At 37.6% G+C, this 13,363-nt stretch overlaps 1 protein-coding gene across 14 annotated transcripts in view; it reads left to right on the top strand.

Moving 5' to 3' along the window:
* Nucleotides 1-13,363, top strand: part of atp8a2 (ATPase phospholipid transporting 8A2) — a 69,138-nt gene that overhangs the window by 29,870 nt on the left and 25,905 nt on the right. For all 14 annotated transcript variants that reach the window (XR_013815700.1, XR_013815701.1, XR_013815702.1 and 11 more), the window contains 4 exons: nt 51-135; nt 230-369; nt 3,325-3,463; nt 6,609-6,673. Coding sequence is in view for 7 of the 14 variants with exons in the window: in XM_079806608.1 (XP_079662734.1) it covers nt 51-135; nt 230-369; nt 3,325-3,463; nt 6,609-6,673 (429 nt within the window). In the remaining 7 variants the exon portion in view is untranslated. The remainder of the gene's footprint in view (nt 1-50; nt 136-229; nt 370-3,324; nt 3,464-6,608; nt 6,674-13,363) is intronic.

Below are 13,363 nucleotides of genomic sequence, written 5' to 3'. Positions count from 1 at the left end.
TTATATGGCACAAGCCATAACAGTGTAATGATGAGATGCATGTATTACAGGACAATGTGATTTTTGAGCGTCTGAATGAGACGTCACAGTATAAGGATCTAACTGAGGCCCACCTGGAGCAGTTTGCCACAGAAGGTGATGAGTTTCTCAAGCCTGTCATTTGTTTGAAGGTTTAACAGCTTATCTTCTCTTTGGATTAACTTTGGTTTGTATTTGTTTGCATGTTCAGGGCTGCGGACACTTTGTTTTGCCTATGTGGACCTTGAGGAGGGGGCGTATCAGGAATGGTTGAGGGAGTACAATCGTGTCAGCACTGTGCTAAAGGACAGGGCACTGAAACTCGAGGAATGCTTCGAACTCATAGAGAAGGTACATAATGCATATGCCATGCTTATCACTAGAGAACAGCTTTTGTATTTGATCAAGGGGTTGTTTTGAGATAATGTGTTTCTACTCTCACCAATCCAGACTTTTTTTCTATAAATGAACCACGTTTTGTTACACATGATGTAGATCTTAAATTGGACCTCTTAGACAGAACAGAGCAAAACTGCCAAAGGATGTCTTGTTTATTTGCTACTAAGGCTTTGTTCACACTACACTCTGATTTGATTTCAAATCTGATTAGTCTCTGCAGTGTCTTTTTGCAAGTGATGCTCTTGGATCCATTTGTTGAGACATTATAGTGAATATCTACAACCCCAAATCAGAAAAAGTTGGGACAGTATGGAAAACGCAAAAAAAGAAGTGATTTCTAAATTTACTTTGACTTGTATTTCATTGCAGACAATATGAACACAAAATATTTCATGTTTTGTCTGGTCAAGTTCATGTCATTTGTAAATCTGCATCCTTTCCTGTCATTCAGACCTGCAACACATTTAAAAAAAGTTGGGACAGGAGCAATTTAGGGCTAGTAATGAGGTAAAATGGTTAAATAATGATGTGATTTGAAACAGGTGATGTCAACAGGTGATTGTAATTATGATTTGGTACAAAAGCAGCATCCAAGAAAGGTCTAATCCTTTAGGAGCAAAGATGGGCCGAGGATCGCCAGTTTGCCAACAAATACGTGAGAAAATTATTGAAATGTTTAAAAACAATGTTCCTCAAAGAAAGATAGGAAGAGATTTGGATATTTCACATTCAACAGTGCATAACATAATTAAAAGATTCAAGGAATCTGGAGGAATTTCAGTGCGTAAAGGACAAGGGCGCAAGCCTAAGCTGAACAACCGTGATCTCCGATCCCTCAGGCGGCACTGCATCAAGAATCATCATTCATCTATAAGCGATATCACCACATGGGCTCAGGACTACTTTGGCAAACCTTTGTCAAGTACCACAATACGTAGTTACATCCACAAATGCTAGTTAAAACTGTACTGTGCCAAAAGGAAGCCCTATGTTAACAGTGTCCAGAAGCGCTGTCGACTTCTCTGGGCTCGGAGGCATCTGGGATGGAACATCACACAGTGGAAACGTGTACTGTGGTCAGATGAATCAGTATTTCAGGTATTTTTTGAGAGGAATGGACGCTGTGTGCTCCGGACCAAAGAAGAAAAGGATCATCCAGACTGTTACCAGCAACAAGTCCAAAAGCCAGGGTCTGTCATGGTATGGGGTTGTGTCAGTGCCCTTGGCAAAGGTAACTTGCACTTCTGTGAAGTCACCATTAATGCTGAAAAGTACATAGAGATTTTGGAGCATAATATGCTGCCTTCAAGAAGACATCTTTTCCAGGGACGTCCATGCATATTTCAACAAGACAATGCAAAACCACATTCTGCACACATTACAAAGTCCTGGCTGCGGAGGAAGAGGGTACGGGTACTTGACTTGCCTCCCTGCAGTCCCGACCTGTCTCCAATAGAGAATGTGGGGCGCATTTTGAAGCGCAAAATGCGACAACGAAGACCCCGTACTGTTGCCCACCTTAAGACTTGTTTGCAGGAAGAATGGGACAAAATTACACCTGAAACACTTCATCACTTGGTGTCTTCAGTCCCTAAACGTCTTTTAAGTGTTGTGAAAAGGAATGGCAACATTACAAAGTGGTAAATGCTTTACTGTCCCAACTTTTTTTGAAATGTGTTGCAGGTCTGAATGACAGGAAAGGATGCATATTTACAAATGACATGAAGTTGACCAGACAAAACATGAAATATTTTGTGTTCATATTGTCTGCAATGAAATCCAAGTCAAAGTAAATTTAGAAATCACTTCTTTCTTTCTTTTTTTTTTGCGTTTTCCATACTGTCCCAACTTTTTCTGATTTGGGGTTGTACTATAGATGCTATAGTAATGACATAGTGTGAGTAGATGTGTGGATGGAAAACTGATGGAAATTGTCTTCCCATCATGACATCTGATTACCTTGCTTAAATCCCAAGGTGCTTGAGTGAACATGTGGCTGGCATTTTACAATTTTTGCGTATACATTGTTTGAAAAAGTGACGGACAGATCGATGCTGTGATGCTGAGACTGTATATGGGTGTGCTTCAGCTGAAGGGCTTTGATTGGTCAGCAGGTGGCACTGTAACATTACATTTTCACAGCTGTGAACTCAAATTGTGCAGAAAGTTGTGCTTTGTTGTTCTCACATTAACTGCTACAAGCCATAAACTCACTGCCTCCCCATCAGGCCGGATTACACCGTATTGCAAAGCTTCGAACGTACTGATCAGAGATCTGAGCCCTGGGACACAGACACTGTTATATAGAGATGTGAAAATCCAGTTTTTTGGGTTTTGTGTGCTTTTCAGGGCTCTGGCCCATATTAGTAGTCTGAGGAGGGGTTGGTATACCACAGTGAGGATAATTACCTGCACCGGTCTGCCAAGAGCCCTATAAAACCAGAGTCAACAACACTACTGTGTTACCCCTGCACACACACATAAATACACTCCGCAAATATTACACATACAAATACTTTAATGGAGGAAAGAGAGAATAGAAAGAATTGGATAAGAAATGGTAAAGGATGAAAAGGAGAAAATGAGAGCAGATGGAGTGAGAAGGTGTGAAAGATGTTGAGGTGTCAGGTTGTTGCGTAACCTATTTTTGCTGCATTTCTGTTTGCTTCTCTGTGTGGCTTTATTTAGTAGAAAGGTTTGAAAAAAATTTGTGTGCTATTACTTTTCTACATTTCTTTGATAGTTTGGCAATATAGTGTGTGTGTGTGTGTATATTATAAATGTCCAATTAAATTCAAAGTCCAATTAATTTTTATGTGGGGAAATTACAAGTTTGAATGAAAGAATTATCTTTTCTTCTCCCATCTTCCTCTTTTAATTGTTTTCTTTCATCTCTTTGCCATGCAGAACTTGCTGCTGCTGGGTGCCACTGCGATAGAAGACCGTTTGCAAGCAGGAGTCCCAGAAACCATAGCAACGCTCATGAAAGCCGACATCAAGATCTGGGTTCTGACTGGAGACAAGCAGGAGACGGCCATCAATATCGGTGTGTGTCATACATAGATGTATACTAGTGGCGTGCAGTGGTGTTCTGAAATTAGGAGGCAAAGGCTTAAAGGGATAGTTCACCCAAAAAAATTTATTTTGTCATTATTTACTTACCCTCAAATTGTTCCAAACCTGTATGAGTTTCTTTGTTCTGCTGAAAACAAAAGAAGATATTTTGAAGAATGTTTGTAACCAAGCAAATAGAGCAACCATTGACTACCATAGTACTTTTTTCCCTACTATGGTAGTCAATGGTTGCTCTATCTGCTTGGTTACAAACATTCTTCAAAATATCTTCTTTTGCGTTCAGCAGAACAAAGAAACTCATACAGGTTTGGAACAACTTGAGGGTGAGTAAATGATGACAGAATTTTCATTTTTGGGTGAACTATCCCTTTAAGGTTTTTTATATACTATAAATCAAATGTAAATTCATGTCCCCGTTACACTTAATGTTATCACATTTTCCTGGTTAAACATTACATAAAATATTCTACTTTGTATTTTTACATTAACAATGTAATTATTAATTAACTGCATCATTTTGTTAATTCAGACTGATTCGCGAACGTGAAATACACACGAAAACAGGAGGCGGGAGTTATCGCATGAACCAATCATAACCAATCATAGCGCGGGATGGAGGCATTTCCTCCTCTCATGTGACTTTCCCTCATTCATTCTCAATTACCCCCACTAAACCCACTGCATGCTTTAAGGGGTGTGTTAAAACCCAATGGGCTCAGCTTATCTTTACCCATGGGTGTCGCTGTTGGACAGTGTTACTTTAGATCAGAACAACAAGCGATTTATACACTTTTTAATGTCACTTATTTTAATATCTGCCTTGTTTTTATTTTTGTAGTATGGATTTTCTCATACAGTCTTTTGAAGGGGCACTGCCTCCCTTGCCTCCCCAGAGGAAGTGACCCTGATATACACATATACCTTAAAGGGGGGGTGAAATGCTGTTTCATGCATACTGATCTTTTGGCACTGTTAAAGACTTGGATTCCCATGCTAAACATGGACACCGTTTCATAAGCTAAGGTGGACGTTTAATGGGAGTATTTCTTTGCCAAAATTAGTACTTCCTGTTAGTCATAAGTTTCGGAAAGTTTTTTTCGATCATGGGTCCGCTTGACGTCAACAGGGCGGAATTTCCTTGTATGGGCCGTACGGACAATTCTACCGGAAGAGCGCGCGCGCGAGAGAGAGAGCGCGTGAAAGCAATAGGCTACGCCCATCAAAGCGCTGGCTCGTACAGATGGAATTTGCTTTTCCGGATCAACAACTGAGTTGCGCAAATATTTATGTCTGTTCCCTGCAATTCGGTGCCGATTGTTTTATAAACAAGGCCCAGTTCGACGCCGGATTTTCAGATCGCCTAATACTGAAGGATGGAGCGGTCCCAACGATAAAGGTCCCAACGTTGGAACCGCAGGTTTGACTGCTTCAAATGTCTGTTTTTGCCTATGCCCATCAAGTAACGTTAGCCCAAACATGATCACGTATTGATCAATGGAGCATGCGATGTATAGTGTGTGTACATTTGTTTAGCTGGCCACTATATGTGTATGTTTGTGTATTGTAAAAGCACTCCAAACAACAATACACAAAGAATGGGGAAATATGTTGAACTAAATAAGCGCGGTTCTTCATTCAAATGCGCTACTATTCCATGTCTTTCTATGTAAACACTAGCCTGACGCGCAAAACCAGTCCGCTTACTACAAATCATGTCTACACAAACCACGCGTAAACACACACACACACACACACACACACACACACACATACACACACACACACACATTGTAACACTCGCGCTTGACATGGTGTTCTAAATAACACAAGCCGCTAAGCATATTATATAGTTAGTGTAACTTATACCACATAGTTGACGTCCTGCTCTAGCCGTTTTTGCTGCTGCTCCTGTTCAACTTCAGCCTCTGGGTCTGATTCCGGATCATAGATGTATGGCTGTATCTGATTAAAAGCCATTTTTTATTTTGAATAAAGTTTTTCCCTGCTTTTAGGGATGACGCAGCTTTCAGACTCACTCAACACAGTAACAGCGGCGCGCGCTCGACATTCTTTAGCTCCGCCCACACGATACGCCCCCAGCCGCACAGCTTTTTCCGGAAAGACTCGGAACAGCGCATCTTTCTTTTATAATTATAATAAAAATAAAGACTTTTCGGAGATATGCAGGATGCAATGCTACTCTATAGGTACTCAAGATTGACATGAGACTGACTGAAACTGAGTGTTTCCCCCCCCCTTTAAGTGATATCATTGGTTGAGCCAATTTTAGCTTATCGGCCTACTTGGAAACATCACTTTAAGTCTAGCTTCAAACAGCAATCTATAACTGATTATAACACGATTTTGCTGTTGTGGGTGTTTGACAATCATGGCAGCACCCAGGTTAACATTTATTCCCATGCAAAAAATGGATCAGTGGTTCAAATTGCTGGGTCTGTTTTGCTGGTGTTAGAAGAGATTTGTGCACTTGTCAGCTGGACAGGAGGACCAGTTAAACCACATAAACCAGACAAGCAAACCACCTTAGGCTAGAAAATGAGCCTTTCTCTTTATAATATTACACGTTTTATTACTGGTTTGTTAGGAGACTTTTTTTTTTTTATAATTGCCTTTAACATTATATATATATATATATATATATATATATATATATATATATATATATATATATATATATATATATATATATATATATATATATATATATATATATATATATATATATATATATATATATATATATATATATATATATATATATATATATATATATATATATATATTATATATAAATTACTTTTTAAATTACAGACAGAAGTACAATGACACAATACAATATCAAACAGACACTGATTGAAAACACAGAAGCAGACTCCCAGATTAATGGAGACATGGAAGGAGGGTCAGATAGGCAGTCAGGCGGGCGCTTCAGACAGACAGCTCAAAATAAATTGGGTGAGACTGGAGATAAAGCAGTGGACAGCAGACAGGCATTAGTGGGTAATGACAGATATACAAAGAGGTTAAGTTGTTGTTGGGGTGTGTTCGTGTGGCTTTGTGTAACGCCTCTACTGTAACTCTCCTCTATGTCTCAGGTTACTCCTGTAAGCTGGTGTCACATGGCATGTCCCTCGTCATCGTCAATGAAGATTCCCTGGATGTGAGTACATAATGTGTTTTGTATATGTGTGTGTGTGTGTGTGTGTGTGTGTTGGTAAGTGTTTCCTCTGGAGGACTCTGGGTGTGGACAGGCGAAGAAAGTATGTGTCTTTGTTCCTGTACAGGTGAAGGTAATTAAGGTGTCTGGTGTCATCATTGAGAACATGATGAAAGCCATGATGGATCGTATGAACACACACATGAGCTGAACACACACTCGTTATGCCATATAAAAGCACATGAGGAAAAAGCTGAATAGCACACACAGGTGTTTCTTCAATTAGAAGAACATTCCTGTTCCCTAGGTTGATTTTAAAGGAAAAATGCTTTAACGAATGCTTAGCATTCTAGTTTTAAAAGGTGAATTATAATAGCTATCAATTTTAGCTATCAATCTCTTTGATAATGTTTTCCTTATTTTTACAACTGCTCTGTTGTAGGAGAACTAGTCTGCTCCTCTATTTTTTCTCACACACAAGGTTAATTACTTCCAGGCAAAGATAGTCATACTAGGAAGCTTGTAAAGTCTCAGATCTCTTAGAACGGTCGGCCAGACAGCAGAGCATCACTCACACAAATACATGCATGCATAAAAACACACAAATACACACATAGACTGAACAGCGCGCTGGAAACAAAAGCTCCTGGGAAGAAACAGGATGAATGTTCTGCGTTAAATTTGTTTCCCTCTTGTTTAGAATGAAATACTGATAACAGTTTGTAAAAATACAGTTGGCAGATTTTTGGCTCATTTTGTTTCCAGTCATTCTGTTTGTAAAATGAAAACAGTATGTTCAGATGAGTCAGTTTAGTTGTTGTTGGATTGGGGCTTTAAGAGGTCATGCTATGTTGTAAATATAATTATGGGTAAAGGTTATTGTTACCCCTAGCATCAAATTGCTTATTTTAATCTCAAAGATCCATTTTCAGATGAGAAGCATGAGTTTGCGTTTATTTGATCATCATAACCAAATTTGTGTATTTTTTATTATTATATTATATTACATTGAAATTAATATTGTGAAATAGCAATTTGACGGTTAAGAATAAAGGTTTTCTATTTTAACATATTTAAAATAAAATTATTCTTTGATTGCAAATCATCATTACTCCAGTCTTCAGTCACATGATCCTTCAGAAATCATTCTAATATTTTGATTTGCTTTTCGAAAACATTTCTTATTATTATAAATGTTGAAAACGGTTGTGCTGCTTAATATTTTTGTGGAAATCGTGATGTATCGTTTTCAGGATTTGAACATAAAAATGAACATATTTTGGAACATTATAAATGTTATATAAAAGCTAGATAAATGTAATAATATTTTTTTATTTATGTATAATTATGTTAAACATTTGAATGGTTGCGTCAATAGAAATATTTAAATAGAATAAATATTTCTAGCAAATATTAAATGCATTACGAGGAATAAAAATGTATTCTTTTTTGGTGGGGCCAGTAAAAATATTAGAAGAAAAAAAAATTCCTCATTTACTCTTTATCCTAGCAGCTGTGCTAAAACGTGTATTCACCAATCAGCATGCAGAACTGAATCTATTTTATAAGGGTATATTAACTATTCCCATTTTTATCAATTATTAATTACTTGCCATGTCACGTCTTTTCATTTGACTTGTTTGTTGATGCCAAAAACGTGACGGAAATTCAGACTCAATGTTAATAGTCCCATTAGGCTCAATCTAAAACCTACGGCCCAGCAACAAGATTTTGTGGTTGCAATGGATGGTGATTAATAAATGATAGTGTTGTTTTGTTCTGCCTCTAATGGGCCGCTTGCGGAAATCAATATTGTACTTTTGAAAATTGTCCAACTACATTATAGGATTTATTGAATGAGTGTTTATTGGCTTTTTATTTGTACGTTTTATGCAACTAGTAAAAAGCATAGTAAAAGATTGACATTTTAAGGAGATGGGAGGTTCTTGTCTTGGTTAAAATCTCCAAAAGAATTCTTTCTTATCTTACTGAACACTTAAAATAACCCACAATACCTCTGCTGGGGTGAGCCTAATGTCACAGCTGTGTGTGTTTGTGTGGAGGATATGAAGTGTAGTGTGTTTGTGTGTGTGTGAATGAGAGAGAGTGTGTGTCAGCTGCCATTTCGTGTAACGCACAGTTGGGCCAACACATCACGGCCCTTCATGTCTTCCTCCTTTCTTTCTGTCTGTCATCTATATAATGCACAAATAAGTTTGTCATTGTTGATGGTGTGATTGGGCGATTTTCTCTGTCTCTCCTGTCACACAACTCCTCCTCCGTCTGTCAGCGGCTCCCAAATTTACAGGAACAGGGTGTGCATTAGAGTGTGTTCGAGCATAAGTGTGTGTGTGCCGAGTGAGGAGTAACGCGATCTCCTTTTGGCGCTCAATCTCGTCAAAACAAATTCTGCCAGCAAAGCCTCCTGGGTAAACATGATGGCTTTTGACTCAGACTCTGTGACAAGTTCCATCTGTCACTCTGCTGTGACACACACACACGGTCCCATTCAGACAGCTGGTGTCCTTGTAACACACATGGAGTTATTCTTATCCAAACATTTTCTTTGCCTCCTTCCTTTGTCGCGCATATTCTTTCCGCGGCCCACACATATTCTCTCTTACTTTCCCAGACACACACACATACGCACACTGTCTGTCTGATCTTTCTGATAGGCTGGGTTCCACGTTTGCTGTCACACAGCCTGCATTACATGACTTACACAAACATGCTCACTGTAGTCGTCATTAATCATACACCACACAGTTTGTGCTTCCCTTTCCTCTTCACTATGTGTATTACAAAAATGATACCCAGAACTAAGAGGTCAGCGCATGCGCAAGACGGCCGACATGTAATCAAAATTGCTCTGTCACGCACATAATGTGGGGGCCAGAACATTACAGGTATCCACATGTTTGTTTGCTTTATAGGTATGGGGTGTTTCTGGCATTTAAAGGGATAGTTCACCCTAAAATGAACATTCTGTTAGTATTTTCTTACGTTTAAGAAATTACTTTTTATTTCCATATGTTTGTGAGGTTATTTTGTCTGTCCAACACAAAAGTAGACATTTTTTAAGTTTTTTGCAGCTATTGCTACAATGACAGATCATAGCGACTCCAAAAACAACTTAAAAGAACCATAAGTGGTCCGTACAACTCAAGTATATTTGCTATATTTAAGTCGAAAACCTTGTGGTGGGATTTTTTTGTCCTTTTTTTTTTAGAGCTTTGTGTGGTCACTTTGAACTTGTATGGCAAGATAAGAACATTTTAGTGTTCCTTTAAGCTAGGTATTCTTGATTATTTATTATACGTCATATTTATTGAAAGGATAGAACTTTAACATAGAAATTAGAAATTTCACTACAACACCAGCCATCTTTAGTCATGATTAATTCAGATTATAACAAATATATTTATATTGTTTTTATAAAAGTTCCTATGTAATAAAAATATTATAGGCACAGGCTTTCATTTTATATATATTATACCGTTCAAAAGTTTGTGGTTGGTTGCGAATTTTTTTTTTGATAAATATAAGCCAAGACTGTGTGTGTGTGTGTGTGTGTGTGTGTGTGTGTGTGTGTGCGCGCCTCGTTGCCTTATGCTGTTTATGACACAACTGCCATTGAACAGATAAGGTGACCTGTCATATGTCACAGCAGTTGGCCTTAATGTCTCTCTCACTTGTGTGTGTGTGTGTGTGTGTGTGTGTGTGTGTGTGTGTGTGTGTGTGTGTGTGTGTGTGTGTGTGTGTGTGTGTGTGTGTGTGTGTGTGTGTGTGTGTGTGTGTGTGTGTGTGTGTGTGTGTGTGTGTGTGTGTGTGTGTGTGTGTGTGTGTGTGTGTGTGTGTGTGTGTGTGTGTGTGTGTGTGTGTGTGTGTGTGTGTGTGTGTGTGTGTGTGTGTGTGTGTGTGTGTGTGTGTGTGTGTGTGTGTGTGTGTGTGTGAGATTTCTCTATGAATGGAGAATGTGATCTGTGATATGTAACACCAAAGGGGCCTTTCTCTCTATTCTAAATATAAATGTGATAAGATCCCTTTCGCAGGAACCTGAGAACACAACAAAGCTCCAGTGTGTGTGCGCGCGCGTTTGTACAGTAGTGTTTTCTATAAATGTATGTGTGTTTTGTGAGAACATGTACTCTATTCAGTTCCCAGCACAAAGACATACAGAAAATAACATTTAGCTTGGATCATGAAATGCATTCACTTTTGATATCTGTCAGGGAATGACATAGAAAAATGTACAGTACATCCAAAATAGGGGAAGTCTGGAGTCTAAATGAGTCCTTAATGGGTAAAACACTAGTTTTCTCTAGAGTGTCTCAAGAGTTCCTAGCAAGAGGTCTTGATAGAAATGATAGGATAACAGTGAAACTGCATCACCAGCAGCTGTCTAATAGTGTCTGTCCACTCCTTCCATCCGGTCAAGGAGTTCACTTTAAATCTCATCACCACCTGAACTCATTCAACACATGGCTGCATCCCACATAATATGGGAGACACAAGTACTAGTCATGTATATCATTTTTTTTATTTACCAGATATTAAGTGTGTGTACAAAAAAAAAAAAAATATATATATATATATATATATATATATATATATATATATATATATATATATATATATATATATATATATATATATATATATATATATATATATATATATATATATATATATATATATATATATATATTAATATAATATAATATAATATAGTAAGTAATGTTCTAATCTTTCATAAAATAAGATGAATAATAATTAGACCACTTTTGGTATTTTTATGTACTTTTACACATTTTAAAGTATTTTTTAAATAGAAAAATGGCATTTCATGCTTTTAAGATTTGCAATTAATATGTTGATTGCATATTTTTTTAGTGGTAAGACTTAAATAATATTGTTTCGTTTACAGTTGTTAATGCATAAGGTTTCACACTAAAAATGTATGTTAAACATACAGTATAATAATAATTTTTTACTGTAGCATTAATGTATTATGAATGAATACTGAACAGTATTATTATAAATTAACATTAACAACCTAATTGTAAAGTACCATTTAATTTGTTTATTCATACAGTACTAGTCTTGCATTTATTTATTTATTTTCCTAAAGCAGTGGTTCTCAAACCTTTTTGACTCCAAGCCCCCCCATTGTCCACAACAATATTCAAAGGTCCCATGACTTTAAGTCATTTGTGAATTACTGCTAAAATATTTTGGAGGATTTTCTTTTTGTAATCATGTATAAAATGCCTAAAGGCACAATATGTAATTTTTGCCACTAGAGGTCGCTGATTCAAATCAAAGGTGTAGCTTGATGGTGCCTTGAGTTCACAGAATCATGGGAATTGTTGCCGCAGATGACCGCTTACGCGTCTTCCGGTCATGCGTATGTGGGGTAACAGCGCGTTTTATCATATTTGATACATTATTTAAGTGTGTTGAAAGTTATGTTATAATGCTACTCTGTACATTCGCTCAGCGCTACTATGAAACACTTGTTGCACACTGCAGTAGCTAGATTGATATTAGGCATGCTAAAACATGGTACTCGCGGTAAATCGAGAAAACGAGAGTTGAGTTTAAAACATTTGGGATAATGTTAGTACACAAGTCAATAAAATATATATATATATTTTATATATAATCATTTTTTTTTTTTTTTTTTTTTTTGAATCCAAAATCGTACATATTGTGCCTTTTTAAAGGGATAGTTAACCCAAAAATGAAAACTGTCATCATTTACTCACACTCATGTTGATCCAAACCCATAAGACTTTCGTTCATCTTCGGAACACAAATGAAGATCTTTTTAATAAAATCTGAGAGCTTTCTGTCCCTCCATTGCCAGCCTACAGCCAAAGTTAGTAAAGACATCATAAAAGTAATCCATGTGACTCCAGTGGTTTAACCTCAATGTTATGACGTAAGTGCTTTGTTTGTGCAAAAAAAACATAATTTACCACTTTATTAACAGAATATTAATCTCCAACGCACGTTCACGAGAGCACCTCGACGTATGTGTGTTGTGTTGACTCAAGAGCAAACGTTGTTGCATGATTTTGTAAATAAAGTGTTAAATTATGTTTTTTCATCTTGAGGGCCCATTGGAAGTTTGCTGCGGTCCCCTAGTTGGCCCTGGCCCACTGGGAACCCTTGTCCTAGAGAATTGGCAAGGTTATGGTTGGTGAAACTGTGTATGGCTTGAGTTTGAATTAATGCAGGATGAATTCTGTGTTCAGTGTGTGGTTTCTGGTTTCCCAGGGATTAAGATTTAGTGACTGTTGCCGGTTCCCATGGACACGATGCTGGCAGCCGTGATAGCTAGAGGTTTGACTGGCACGTTCTTCAGGCTTATTAGCACCTCTGTGTTGGAGTATTAGGATGTTTACTGCGACACTAAGCTAATTGCTCACACGCACACAAACCCACGCACCCACTCATACACAAACATATAGAAGGTCATTAATATGGTCATTTAATTGTTAAATAAATAAGATGTGCAAACAGTCCCGTTAGTCCCAGATAAAGATTTATAGACTCACACCCTGGTGTGAGACACATTGACACATCCTGTCTGAAGTTAATACTAAATCAAACCAGCCGTGAGTGTCTAATGGAGAGAGTTGAAAAGAGAGAGCCGTCTTTAATAATAAACTGAGTTAGCTGGGAAAT

This window comes from Gobio gobio, assembly GCF_949357685.1.
Source record: "Gobio gobio genome assembly, chromosome: 23".
NCBI classification, from domain to species: Eukaryota; Metazoa; Chordata; class Actinopteri; order Cypriniformes; family Gobionidae; genus Gobio; species Gobio gobio.
The sequence above is the reverse complement of the archived record's forward strand: the minus strand, read 5'-3'. Positions and strand labels throughout refer to the sequence as shown.